General features: G+C 29.9%; 1 protein-coding gene across 1 annotated transcript in view; it reads left to right on the forward strand.

The window, feature by feature from the left end:
* LOC113391682 (uncharacterized) overlaps positions 1-16,166 on the forward strand; it is a 99,512-nt gene that overhangs the window by 46,021 nt on the left and 37,325 nt on the right. The window contains exons 4-5 of the mRNA XM_026627732.2: positions 5,053-5,136; positions 8,940-9,086. Coding sequence (XP_026483517.2) covers positions 5,053-5,136; positions 8,940-9,086 — 231 coding nt within the window. The remainder of the gene's footprint in view (positions 1-5,052; positions 5,137-8,939; positions 9,087-16,166) is intronic.

Here is a 16,166-nt window from a genome sequence, read left to right on the forward strand (position 1 = left end):
GAATTTTCTTCGCAAATAAACTGTTATGATAATGCAACTGTTTGTGTTATGTTTTATTGTAGATATTAATACACGAATATCCAAAATAATTTTGTATATGGTTTTAGTAGTTAGGTACCTCTAAAGGAGAACAAATTCATAGTTTTTTTGTCTCTATAGAAATTTTTATACTTATACCAAAATACAAAGATATAACTACACTAAGATATTGCAAATTATTAAAAATACATATTTATTAATTATTTATAGATAATAACACAAAGATTAATATAAATGGTTATTTTGAGTGCTCGTTACGTTAGTAATTTAGTATCAGTGAATAATGACTTATAGCTTAATGGACACACGATCGACACAAACTTAGAGTAATTTACTCTCTACAACATTAAAATAAGTGTCAAATGTACTCATACAAAACGAAAGTTTATTTCCATAAATCAGTTGAAGATACATTTTAGACTAATAAAAAAACCATTAAAGTTTTAAAATACCACGCGAGAACATTATAGAAACACCGCACTTATATTGGGGCCATTTATCTCCAAGCACTAAATATATCGCAACACTAGAACACTGTTTAAAATATCGTTTGAAAGGACACGCAGCGTCTTTAAGTTATTTAACCCTGAAACCGATGGTTCCAAAATAGACGCAAATCTCAGGGAACTGGTAACACTTGCTTATATATCAGTGACTAATACAGATTATTACGGGATAACATAGTGCAGTGCCTTTTGTTTTGTCTCTTTTTGTTTTCGAGAACTATTTGTTTGAATTGCAGTACATATTATTTGTTTTTATTTCGAAGTCAAACTGTTTGTAATCAAAGATAATGAATACCGAATTATGAGATCATTATGAACTTAAAATAATTTAATATTTTTTGCTGTGTTCGCTAATTACGTAAGTCATATCCGCCATGTTGAATTAGTGTGTAGTTTTCCTATTTTTTTTAACCCAAAACCGGTAACTTTATGTTATCTATGAAAAATAGATAAATTATGCATAATTGACGTATCTCTTATAGCTCAGATTTATATATACAGCTTAGCTTGTAGTAGTACTTACTAAAACTCTCTTTTAAAAAATGTATATCAAAACATAAATTTTATTTACTACTAGTTGTCGCCCGCGGCTGCACTCATTTTAGGGGTTGATCGTCAGGTGATAATAAAAAAAGTAGCATATTCTGTACATTTCAAGCCTGTTTCATATCAAAATTCCATCAAATTCGTCTCTGTGGTTTGGTCGTGTAAGAGCAACAGATAGACAGAGTTAGTTTCGATTTTTTTGTATTAGTATATCCTAAGTTACTATTCCAGGAGAATTTGTGAATATAAGTAAAAATCATATCCAACATCTAGTAGGGTTATTTGGATAAGCGAACCAGCGAAAAATCGCAAAATCACTAAAAACTACTTTGTTATATACTACTTAAAGGTCACTTAAAAATATTGTACTAAGAAAAATGCGTTATTTAATTATTCCATAGCAGATTATTATAATTTCGTTTGACACAAAAGTTGATAAGCCTTACCAACGACTAGATAACGAGCGAGCCATTCGTAATCGGAAATTGAGTTGACGCTTACTGAGTTTCTCTGACTGACTATGTAATATAACAGTTGGTATCCCGTTTTATGTCAGTTTCTCTATTACGTATATTATAACAGTTACACTCCGCCTATTAAACTTGTCACAGACATTTTATTTCTTGTCTAAAATTGTTAGTGCAAATCATAAATGTTATTTTATAAGGCTATTAAATGTATTGATAAATTTAAGTATTGCGAGTTTATAGTCTAATTAAATAATATATCTTGCACAAATAACAAGCACGGATCGGTTCTGAGAAAATGATCATCTTTAGCTTGCCTCTGTATGCATCAAGATGCCATTTAATCTTGGTCTCTCAGTCCCTACCTATTACGATAATATTTGTTGTTCATGAATAGTAACTTTGTCCGTGGATGTGTCTTCCTATAGTGGTCGTCGCCGTGAGTCGACTACCGAAATAGACAAAAGCGCTGTAATAATCATTTCAGCGTATATAACTTTGTTCCGAACCACAGACCGAAAACATTAAGTGATTGTCTCATTAAAATATTTTTATTAAAATCATGACACCGACCAATATTTTTTTTATTTTAATTATATAGAGTTTATTTGCAAATTGAATATTATTAGTGATGAGCATGTGTACGTGCAGATGATAAGAAATATCATAAACGAACCAAAGCAAATTAAGAGAGAACTTAGTGATGTGATATAATTGATACACCAGTTCCTGGAAACTAGATAATGATAATTATTTATTAACGTAATAAATATGTCTTCGATTTAATGAAGTTCTTGAAAATATTGAAAATGGGGGCACACGGGTCTAAGGAAAAGCTCTATAGGAGCACTTCTGAAAAATATCCGTCCAAACTGCCCGTTCCTAGTGACAAAGCCGAGAAAAAATATAAATTAGCCGTGAATCGAGAGAGGTTCGGATCTTTTGGTGCCAGAGGTGAGTATACGTTTAACCGTTGATTCTAAATTATTTTTCGAATTATATTTATTGTTGTCTATCCACACACACTATATTACACACATACGCGTGCACACACATCCAGACATACATAAACGCGCGCGCGCGAACACACACGTAAAAACACTAACTGTAATTTTAGCTTAAGGATTGCTTTATTAAGCAATAATTCGGATTATAAATACAAATTTGCAATCTACCTTTTATGGATAAAGTAAATCATGTAAACGGGTTACGTTGTTTCGTATTATTATTTTTTTCACCATGACGAGTTTTTTTTTCATAACTCAACGTAATGTAATCGATTTCATTTTTAAACAATTGTCTCATATTGACTTACCACGGTCAACGATACTTAAAACTTTCTCTAGTCTACTTGTTTGATAAGGGCAATGTTTTAATGTCGATATTACAACAAAAATGGTTATATTCTTGTTCTTTTTTATTATGTTAAGATTAATTTTATAAATACGGGTAGTCTGTAGACCTTATTAAACACGTTGTATAAATGAAGACGAATTAGAGAAAAAAGGTCAAGAATGAAATTTAGTAGTGTAGTTTTTTTTAAATACGACAACCACTATTATGTCTCCGCAAGAGGTAGGTTATTTCTTTAAATTATAATGATTAAAACCTACAATCATAAAGAGAAACTACAATTAGCGAAAACATCGAGTATTAAAGGGATAACAATTGACAAATAGACTGTTTTACAACAGTTATGGGTTGTTTTTTAAATTAAATTCGGACGGTCCCAAACGGACGAATAAAAATAAGTAAGGTGGAATTGAAAAACTCGTTCTTGTAGCCGGTTAAAATACCACTATACAATAACCTGTAAGTACCATTATTTTATGCAATTTCACCTTCATCCACTTTAGTATCGCAGTAATTGATCTCCACGATATTATAATATGCAATAAACTAGAAACGTCACAAATGATAATTAAAAAGGTACATATATTAAATAAGCGTGTCTTATAAGAAATTATAAATACCGAGTTGACATGTTTGCTACGTTTTAATAATATGGATATTCTGAATAAGTACTAAATTATGTACCTGTTTAATGATACATCCAACACATTTCTAACTTTCCAATGCAGTATTCATGTTGAATGCACTGGTGGGACTATGATAGTAATCATTGCACGATGCCAATGAAAAATATACATTTTCATGTTTTTTACCGTCAATTATAAAGACATTGTGCAATCGCCTTCCCACGAACATAACGTTGCGTGCAAATTTGTCTTACATATAGTATTACATTTGAGGACGCGTTCACGTTTTTTTTCGGCTACGGAACTTTTTATAACGTTTAAATAATGTGTTCGAAATTCAAAATTATAATTTTCAAATTCGTATTAACAGACGCGTTCAAATTATTTTTGAAAGTATTTATCATAGGAAGTTACATAAATCTAGTGCACGGGTGTAACTTTCAATTAGATTGTATTTTTTTTAATTCGTGTAACTCATTTGTATTTTAGCAATTTTATAAATTAAAATAACGTCTATTTTAAGCTTGATTATTTTTTAATGTGGCTCAACGTTAACAAATTTTCAATAAAAAGTGTAATAAAAACTGCGTGTATGTCGTCGTTTCGTTTATTCGTATAACCCAATAGTTTATAAAACTAATTATTTTGGTGACGAAATATTTAGAACGGAACATTCAATTAACAATATCACGGACAAATTACATTACAGTTAAATCGTAACTAACCTATCCAAATACTTATAAATTTTTTAAATTGCGTTCGTGTGTATTGTGGCGGTTTTTTTGTTAAACTGAACGCCCCGTTCACAATTTTTTGTTCGTTTACATTCACGTAAGAAAAATAATAATGCTTGCAAAAAATATTCAGTGAATCGTAGTTAAATTATTAATAGGTTTTGTGATCGAATTCTTTTTATTACTATTATTGCATATGTCATAGTGACATAAACATATTAGTAATATGTGTATACTTTAAATAATAATATAGTCTATGGTTAAGTGTTAAGTACTATATGTACATATATGGTATGTTTAATGCTTATTGCCTCGTCATGTTATTTTAAAGTGAAATATAATTTAATACTATTTTAATGTCAAATTGAAGAATATAACGTTCTTGTATGATAAACTTTAGTGAAAATGTGAATGTTCAGCCATTGTATTTTTTTTAAAATTTATTGTGGTCGTGATACACGATTTGCACTAACCATAGACAATTTAGCAGCATGATGTTTTTTGAAGTAATTTCGTTTTGATTACATATATTTATATTTAAAATAAATACGAAGACGTGTTTTTGATGCTTAATTGTTAAAAACAATTAAGGTAATTGTAACATTGTCATAAACATTGCTGTTTGATTGATTTGTCTATTTTATAGATTAAAAAAAGATGTTAACAAATTGATTAGTATAAAAATATTAATACTAAATATGTATAAAATATATATGAAAGTCTATGACGAACTAGTTTATTTTTTAAAATGTCATTTAACGTTCAAATCCATCTATTCCAGGAAATGGGAAAAAGAGGGAAAGCGCACCGACGCCGTCGACGCCTAGCCGTCCCCCGCCTGTCCCCCAACCACCAGCTGCGACGGGTGAGTCATCTCACTACCCCCTTAAACTATACACATCGCGATAGGTCAATCTAACGACTAGGCTTCATGCATGACGGAACATCGTATACATTGTAATTGTTATCTATATTCATATTTTATAGAATTAAAATTTGTGTGTTTGCACGTACGGGGTAAACTCTGGAATTAATGATTCAATTAAAAAAATACACTTTAGAAAACTTCATTATTCCTGAGTGTTATATATGTATTAATAAATTGCACGCGATTGGGGCGACTCGCTAGTAAAAATAAATTTATGAATAGAACAGTTGTGTTCTAAATTTCTATCATATTTTGTATAGTATCTGTGAATCTATTGACTAGGTAATGTATATATCCAAAAATATCGTTGGTACAGCTGTTTAGTAGACCATAGAGGGTAGAGTTTAATAGACTTCGAAACCAACCGGCACAAATTTGTACAATTTATTGAGGGTTTCTATAATATCCTTTGCTACAGATGGCGCTGCAGTAAATAAATTTCTAATATCATTATATATAACTTTTGTCGGATTTTACTAGTAGTATATTTAATACTAGTTGTCGTCCTCGGTTTCAGTCTCGATTTAGGGTATAGCTGTTAGGTGTTATACATAAAAATGTATGTCCTTGGAGTTCAAGCTTGCTGTATAGCAAAATTCATCAAATTCGATTCAGTAGTTTGGCCGTGAAAGAGCTCAAGAGACAGGCGGATAGGGATAATTTCGCTTTTATAATATTAGTACAGACATAAAGCAGAGGTTCCCAGTAAGTGGGTTTACAATCAACTATTTAGTTTTAGATATTGATCTTATTAGTTATGATTTACGATTGCAAACTATAGTTGTCATAAAAATATATATCACGTTTAATGTATTGTGTGTTACAAGCCTTAGTTAGCGTACGATCTATTTTAGTTGCATACTATATCTAGAATATATTTTTGTGACCATCGAGAGCGCGTTTGTCGCAAATCATTGTAGTAAATACTATACAGCCATTCGTAAACAATCTGTACCGTACATACTAGCGAACCGCCTCGGCTTCGAACGCCTGCAATTTAATAATAACGAAAAATGTATATCAGGAATAAAGTAGCTTTATAACAGTGAACATATTATTTTTTATTGTATTATTAGTTCCGGAGATTAACCTAAACATACAAACAAACAAATTTAACCTCTACATAATATGTATTTTTGTACTGGTAACTTAAAACTAAGATAGTAGCTGAAATTAGGAATTTTATGTACAGTATACCGTATGATTGTCTTATTCACCTGTGTTACGTAAAATATGATTTTATGTGAGCTCAAATTTGTCTACCTAAAAATGTCTATGCAGTATAAACTTCAAAAGCCAAATTCAAACAATTCTTCTCCACCAAATTGGGAAAACAGGGATAACACAAACTAGTTACAAATTTTAATTTGCGTGAAAGAACTATTTTGTAAAATTAAAAAGTAATAATTAAAGTACATTTATATATGTACGTCTTCTCTCTATTCATATATGTTATTAAAATTTACATTAAAAAGTCGTTAAACAGTTGTGAACATAAAATAAAACATTTTGAATTATATGCAATAAGTGTAATATACAAAACAAAGAAGCCATTACTTTGTACGAATCACAAACAATTAATTATGTTTTAGCACAGTAGCGTAATGAGCATATGTTTTGATTGTTTTGAACTTTATCTTAATTTAATTCTACACGAAAAGTGCAAAGATAGACGAATGTTCACGATCAGGGTTGCCAAATGTAATATAAAAAATCGGAAAGAGAAGGATAACAAAATATTCTTTTACATTTTAATTTGTTTATTTTTTAAGAAATATAAAATGTAAGTAGCTTTCAAGTTCCTGAATCTATATACATATATATTATAACTCAATTAGAAATTCTTGTCCGTCCTTGCTCATGCCTCATAGCTCGGTTTTTTTATGTTCACATATGAATTAAAAAAAAACGGAAGTGTCCCGATGAATATCCGAGATCTGGTAACCCTAGCGATACGTGTTTCGTAATACATTGCGCCATTATTCTGTTCACTTTAAACAATAGCCAGCTCTGAGGTTGTCCTTTAAAAATGTATGTCAAATAGCAACTAGTTCGATTGGTTAAATTTTTTTACATGCAATAATAAAAATGTTCATTGTAACGAAGGAAGAATCTATAGTATTCAATTATACCTACTATGAAGGTTACCTATATATCATTATATACATATAACATTGGTCACGATCGGAAAATATAATCTGTGATAATTATGAGTTTGTGAAAAAAGCGATATTGTTATCGTAACTTTTTGTTAGGTTTTACTTTGTGTACGCCTGTCTGGGTAGGTAACACCCACTCATCAGATATTTTGTTTGAAGGGTGAGTGTGCCAGTGAAACCACAGGCACGAGGAACATAACATCTTACTTTCTAAGGTTGATGGCGCATTGGCAATATAAGGAATGGCCTACCTATTACATAAAAAGGTAGTTAAGTGGTATAGTGATGTATTATAAATAAATCTATATTGATTAAGAACTCTTTGCAGTGGATAATGCAGCAGACTTATTTGCGAAATGGTATGGAATACATATGTAGCGTATGTTTTTCTTTACGCCTTCGTTTAGAATGTGCCTATTTATAATAATAAAAGTATTGTAACCAAGGAAGATTAACGTCTTTAGTTTTTCATTGTAGCTTCTATGAATTATGAAGTAGATTATTAAAAAGTCGTAAAAGTTTATGAGGATATACGAGTTGGTTGACCTTATTTCCTAGAAAGTGTTGAAATAAATTCAATGAAAGGCGTGTTTTCTTAGAAAAATATATTGTAACAATGCGTTTTCTTGTAGATTAATTATAATTATTATTTAATTTTTAATTGAATTATTATTTATTAGATCAATTTGAATTACCAACCATTAAAATTAAATGATAATTTTAAAATTACCAGGCTGTTTAATTCTAAGCTAATTGTCAATGTAACGACCCTGTATTAGGGATCCTTTTTTTTTTAGGACGTAAGTCAGTAGGCCAAGGGACAAATCGGAATCCAGGTCTTTAAGTCTTTGAGTCGAACGAAACAGCAAATAAATAGGAATATGTTCCATTTTAAAAACGAATATTATTTGTTATCTATGTGTTCCAATTTCAAATTAAAATGAAGATAAATGACAGATTAACGTCAGATTGATATAGTTGATTTGTAATCTCTTATAACAGGTAACAAATCTTCCTGATTTGTATAAACTAGTTAAACGCAGAATTTACTTTGAATTATAGAAACGGGGTTCGGATATTTATAGGTTGAACTATTCTACTTAGAGTTGGACACACTTATCAATTTTCGCTATAAAATAAACCTACTAAACAAAATTCTTGTTTTGGGTTGATTTGAAGTTACCTGGGTTGGATTCCTGAAAATAGTAATTTTGTCAGTTCAGCATTTTTTCTTTTTAGTTGTAATGTAAAGCATTTAACTCGGAAGTTATGGATTCGAAAACAAATCCTTTGTTAGGTTTAGGTAGAAACGTAACACAGTGTGCTGTCAAAGTGACTCGCTTTCTAGTTTCTCGTATTATGCAGACGGTTAATTTTAATTAAACATTTTACTTATCTGAAAAGCCTATTAGTCGTTTTAAATATTGTATGTCTCCGGATTTTACATAACTTCAATTCAAATGTAAAGACAGCAAATAAAAAACTTAAATTAAAATATCAATCTAGACCGATCAATGACATTTCAATAAAGACATTTCTGTGACAAATGCAAGTTAATTAAATATTACGTAAAATTTTCAGCGAAGAAAAATGGAGTGGTTCAAAAGTTGTCGTCGTCGCCCGTGGCGATGCGCGCGCGCACCTCCCTCGCTCCACCCCCCTCGCCGCGGAAACCCGTTCCACACAGAGCACCTGCGCAAAGACCTAATACACTCTCGACTAGCAAAGGTAAGCTGATACGATAATCTAACCTTGCTCTGTAATCCTATCATTGTGTTTTAACCACAAACTGTTAGTTATATATATGAGAAGGACATATTTATTACAAAAACAACAGCGTTAATTATATTATTATTACCTACGAATGCCATACTGCGTGACTGTGTATTTACTTTCATTATTTGTTAAGTATATAGAAACTGAAAAGTAAAAATGTTCGCGATAGTAATGCCATCTCTCGGTGATGTTCCAAAAATGCTAGTTTGGTTACACTTGTGGCTGTAGCGAAGAAATTCGGGTATGGAACACTAGATGTCGCTATTTGAAACTTTTTAATTTGTAGTCAATACAAAAAGAAACAAATTGATGACAATGAAGAATTAATAATATGAGTACATTATGATGATGAATGATAACGATTAAACAGAATTTCAAAAAAGTTTTCGTAAATTGTGTTGCTGTTGTTAATTTTTTTTATTTTGTTTTATCAAGGTTTATTTTGTGTTTAATTATTTATATTGATTTATTCGAATTAGACAATTATCATCATAACATCAGCTTATTTGTACAAAATATTCACTAAAGATTAACCTGTTTAGGTTTATCATTAGTGAATATTTTATGAATATAATACTAGCTTTAGCTTGCGGCTTCGTTCGCGTCTTAGGAGTTGGTCGATAGGCATAAAAAACTAGTCCCCTTCTTTCTATAGTCATCTTGGAGTTCAAACTTGCTTCATACCAAATTTCATGAAATTCTGTTCGGCTTGGCCTTGAAAGAGCAGACAGTTAATTTCACATTTATTATTAGTATAGATAAATAGATAGCCTCAATGGGTGAATTGGCGAGCCGAGATGGCCCAGTGGTTAGAACGCGTGCATCTTAACCGATGATTTCGGGTTCAAACCCAGGCAAGCACCACTGAATTTTCATGTGCTTAATTTGTGTTTATAATTCATCTCGTGCTCGGCGGTGAAGGAAAATATCGTAAGGAAACCTACATGTGTCTAATTTCAACGAAATTCTGCCACATGTGTATTCCACCAATCCGCTTTGGAGCAGCGTGGTGGAATGTGCTCCAAACCTTCTCCTCAAAAGGGAGAGGAGGCCTTACCCCAGCAGTGGGAAATTTACAGTCTGGTTATGTTATGTTATGTAATGGATTAATTAATTTTTTACTTATAATATATAGATATAGATTAGATATATAATAATTAGATACCCTATGTTCTTTTTTGTTCCCTTGACAACCTGTAGCTACCTATGAACAATTTCACAATTATCGGTTAAGTACTTAATGTGTACTAATAATATAAACAAACTAAATTTCTTGTTTATAACATTATTTGTAAATTATTGAAATATAATATACGGAAGAAAGACTACGTTTTACATCTTTAATTGTCAATTTGGCTTTACTCTAGTCACTAATGTGTCTAGAGTAACGCCACACTAATGTGTTCGTGTCTTTGTGTTCACTCACTATCAAGAGGCTAATTTAATTAACGTTCTTAATTATTTTAAGAAAAACTATGCGCAAGTAGGGGTTCCGTGCTATTCCGTACTGGAATGTAAAGATATATTTTGATTTTTGTTTAGGTTATCTTATAGAGTGACTCTTATAAAGAATAGGGTTCAGTATTTTTTTTTTAATGTTTTGATGTCATTTCACAGATAAGATATAACATTTTAGGTTAATCTGTTTGTTTATGTCATGTAAGTGTAAATTGTTCTTATGATAACAATAAAGTTTCTTAAGCCTGATAAGTGGAAGGGAGGAATTGTCAATTTAAATCGGTATATTTTATTTAATATTACATAGTTAATTATGCATGTAAAAATTTAATTTTATGTTTTCTGTGAACTGCCAAATTATGAATGGTTTTGATTGTTTTCGTCAAAGATTTTCAAGATAATCGGATTGACTGACTTAAAATTAGCATTATAGCGAAGTATAATAACCTCCGTTTTTGAAGTTGGTGATAAGTTTGATAAAACATTTCAATATTTCAACAATGTCATCCTAAAAGAGACCCGTAATTCTTTGAATGTACGAAACTCTTAAACGAAATGAAACGAGAAGATAATTAAAATAATTAGGTTGACAAAGTGTTAACGGGCGTCACCCAAACTTGTCTTACCATAAATTAAACATCTGTATATTCGACTGCAGGGTTTTACTGAATTAAGAAATAAATTCACCATGCTCGCTACCTGATATCTATAACATATAAAACACTTAAAAAAATTAATCAGTTATATAGCAATTACTGTTATGTCATCAAAGTGATAAGTAGTAATTTTGTCTATGTCTAAATATCATTGTCTTTGAGTACTTATTTAATATTTGACAGTACGTCATAAGGCGTCATTAGAGTAAGGTGGGTGACTCTGTAATAATAATAAGTACATGAAAACAACACTCATAATGATACAATTACAACATTTTTTTCTCAGATTGTATCACCCTAAAGTATTATTCCTGCATAGAGAAATTCTGATTCGACCCTGCGACTTGTACATTTGAATTATGGAGACTCAAATTATTATATTATAATCTAGTACGGCTGATACATTTCTAGCAGCGGTTGGTCCAGTAAAGATTATTATATAAATAGTTATTTGTTTATAATTCTCAATATCAACTCGTATAGGCACAGGTTAATACACTTTGCTGCCTCGGGAAGCACGCAAAATCTTTGGTCCTGTTTAATAACCTTGATGGGCTTCCATTTCTTTGGACCATGAGGGTCAGAAAACAGACCGTAATTAATATATTCTGCGTTTTAAATGTATTCAATAAAAATGTTATTTATTTTAAATATAACAATAACATATATTATTAATTTATATTAGTAATATTCTTGTTTCTTAATGTTTTTAAATACCTTTTTTTTTTCTTAGATCGTTTTGTTTTGTATTTAAACATTATAAATATAAAATAAGTATTACCTTAGCGTTACTACTCCGCTTTGTGTGTCATATAATGTTATATTATAATCTATAACCCTTCTCAATAAATGAGCTATGTAACGTAAAAACAGGGCTGGTTGATCCCAAGATTAACGCGTTAAAACAAACAAAAGAAAATCTCTTCGGCTTATATCTATCTATCTATAGGTACTTGTGATATACAAGTACCTATAGATAGATAGTTGGTAAAACGAACGAGTCTTAGCAAAATCGCCATCTTGTGTATGTTTCATGTTTTTAAACTTTCACGATGACATCATTTCATCACGACATCTAAAATATACTAATAAATTACGTAACAAATATAAATACTTGTGTATTTGTTATCAATGCTAATTCTTTATATATTTCAGTATTTAAATATTTATAGTATAGAATTTAGAAACTATAAATTTCGTTAATCTACACATATATTTCAATATTTAAATATACCTCTATAATATAGAATTAATTAATTATACATTTCATTAACCTTGACAAATGTAACACTATCCTATACAGATATTAATGGTTTTCGATATTTAATTAAAGACAAAATTGCTTACTTCCTTTTAAGGTCGTTAAATCAACTTACGAACGGTTATTTTGCGTATTTTGTAATCTGGAGCAACTTTAATTAATTTATAAAAATAACCTTATTTCACCGTTGAATTAATTTCTTAAATGATCCAGTTTAATTTTTTATTCTTCGTATTGTTATATTTATGTAATTCATATTTTATTTTTACGTTTAAGTAATTCGAACTGACAAATTAGAATATATAATATTGGCTTGTATTCTATAAAAACGTTCAATTCAATTTATAATTTATTCAATTTGTTTTTATAGATTAAGTTTACGATATTTTAATTTTAATCGTTAAAAAGAAAGTGCAGTTAAGTCGAAGATGTACCTTCATTACTAATACACTGGCACTCATTTTATTACGTATAATTACTCAGATAATGTTCGCTTATAAATTTTAATTGTCTGCTAAGTTACGTGTACGAAGTTTACATAATAAGTATACTTCTGTGACATTCCGTTCATGTGCATTTTTTGAATAAACCAACGATTCATGTATTTCATAATCAGGCCAAATTAATTGCTTAAAACGCATTTCCATGAACGCGATAAGAATAATAATACTGTAATAATTAATACTACTAATAATAACACGTAGTACGGTCAAGTAAAAGTAGAGATACGGTCGTTTGTAGTTTTTTAGGTTCGTTCGAATATAATTTTATCTTTATTAGTTGAGTTACTTAAATTTAAATAAATTGATGTTTCGATTTAAGAATCCCACGGTTTTGTTTGAAATGAAGAGGGTGAGCGTTACTCATTGAAAGTCTCTTGACAGCCTGAAGAAAGTGCGCGATAGACGAGGGCAAGCGACACTGTTGCGCGAGCGTTCGGGCAGCGAACACAAAAAATCTTGCCTCTAACAATTGTAGTGATTTGTTTTTAAGTGACGTCAAAAAAATGTAAAGACGTATGAGATTGAAATAACGATTAATCAAAGCGTCTGGTTATTCAACTTTAAGGCTTTAAATTAAACCAACTGTGACATGCTCGTATCTGATCACCGTTAGACGCTCGATTCGCCGGTAAAACTGTGCAAAAAAGTTTTTAGAACGGTCGCGAAGATTTAGTAAAATGAGCCCGCTCCATAAATTCGTTTCGTTTTTTCAACCTGACAAAAGTAACCGCAAGAATTTGCTCGGTCAGCAGAAAATATTTTCCAGTGAACTCAATATTCGAACCGAAATTGAAGATTTGAAAAATCAATGGGGTACTTTAATTGGATATCGAGTGAAAGGTATGTCGGATACATGTTATTAATTGAAAACACATATAAGTAACAATAACATAACTGTAAAATAGTCAAGTAAAATACTAGAAAGTAATTTTATAGTAAAGTAATTGTTAAACAAAGTTTCTAGAAATGATAAACGCGTGGGGTAGATTATAAAATAATTCGCTTCAAGAACATCAGCTTAATAATTACAAATTAATATCCAGAAATATTTTTAAATCGAAATTATATATTTCATTAAATATTATCATTTATTAGATGAATAATTATTTTATCTTATAGTATTAAATAAGGTATTTTTGTATAATATATAAAAAAAATATATTACGTATTTTGATCGTTTTTCCTAAATATAAAAAAAAATTGGTTTTTATTTGAATTATTACAGCGAAACTCAGGTTTTACTTATTAACGTTATTATTGACTCCAAAATATAAAATACAATAGGAGCGACGAGTAAAAAATGTTGCCAGGTATTCTTATCGATGTCGCTAAAATAGCAACTCTTTTCTCAGTACGTACATTAACGGACAAACAATGTTGCAATTTGCGCCATTAAAACATTCGCAACATGCTATTGTTTCGACGTTTAACAGGCTAGTGTGTGAAATAAAAAACAGATCATCTCTCATACTTAAAATACAATTGAATTTGCTTTATAAAACTCTTAACACTGTCATACAACGCAAGTTACTCCACATTGGATTGTTGCTTGTCTAGAAACATAAAATTTTACACAGGAAGTACTTATATAACGTAGCTGAGTATTAATAATCGATTTTTGGTAAATAATCCCTGACTTAGACGACTGCAACTTCGAGAAGAATGTAAATCTATATATATGCACAAAATATTATAAGGGTTTATTTCTCAATTTCGTAATATAATTATAAAAAGTGATTAACAACCGCTAGAATCTCAGAAAACACAATAGACTAAAACAAAGTCGCTTCCCGCTGTCTGAAGGCTTAGATCTTTAAAACTAGGCAAACGGATTTTAATGCGGTTTTTATCAATAAAAAGAGTGATTCAAGAGGAAGTTTTATATGTAGTAGAAAAATGTTAGAATTTCAACTTTCCCAACTTAACCTAGCCGAAAAAAAAACAATAACTTATTATTTTTATGTATGTTATTCCATATAAATCGTATATAGATTGTTGTACCCGTATAAAGTCGGGACGGGTACCTAAATCTAAATATAATTATTAATAATACACAATTATTAATATAATAAGGAACAGGGTTGATGTGGTGAATATTAATGATATAAATGCGAATCGGAGAGGGATAAGTTTAGAAATCCGTGAGTAACTTTAAACGTTATCACATTTGCTAATATAGCTTACATTCGACGTTAATGCATCAAAGTGTCAGTCACACAGCGGAAACGGATTGCTGTTTTATAAACGCCACTAAACAATGTGTGTGGCATCAACTTTAATCGATCATTCGAATCGATTAATTCTGTTATTGTCCATGTTTTTTATAAGTTGCTCTATGTTTTACTTTAAGCTATAATGTGATCTATTTTAATATTATAAATGCGAAAGTAACTTTGTCTGTCTGTTGCTCATTTACGGTTAAACTGAACTAAATTAAATTTGGTATGAACAAGCTTGAACTGCTGAAATAGGATACTTTTTTTATAACTAACAAGTGACGAGTAAATTAATACGCGGGCGACAACTAGTTTGAAATAATAAATGCCCTTTTGTATAATCACAATTGAATTAATCAAAATAATGTAACGAAATTTTGCCTAAAAGTACGTAAATGTTTAAATGCTAGAGAGAGCTCTCCTGTATATTATGATGTTTATTCGACTGTTGATGTATAATGTTTTTCTTTAATTTACCATTTATTTTTAATTGGCTCGGAAACTAGCTAGCGTTAGCTAAGATTAACCTGTTTTTAAATACAGTGGGTTATCTAATCTCTATATAGGTATGATTAAATTGTGACACTTACGGCTTTTTGCCAAAAATATTTAACTTGAAAAATAAAATAATTGCTTATAAATCATGAAATTATTCAAAACTTTAATAAATAATAAATTTGAAATATAAAATAAAATTTAAAATATAAATTTGAAATATTTAAGAATATATTTTAAAATAATTGAAAAAATGATAAATACTTTTTATTGTAACAAGATGTTCTATAATAGTTAATCCTACTTATATTTTTATTAAGGATTACAATTTCTCATTTAAATAAATATTTTATATACAAATCAAATTTGATAATATTTTCCTCATCACAATACAATAATTTATTATCAGATTAGAAATGGCAGTCACAATAAATTTAACATAA

The sequence above is a fragment of the Vanessa tameamea genome, chromosome 10 (assembly GCF_037043105.1).
Source record: "Vanessa tameamea isolate UH-Manoa-2023 chromosome 10, ilVanTame1 primary haplotype, whole genome shotgun sequence".
NCBI classification, from domain to species: domain Eukaryota; kingdom Metazoa; phylum Arthropoda; class Insecta; order Lepidoptera; family Nymphalidae; genus Vanessa; species Vanessa tameamea.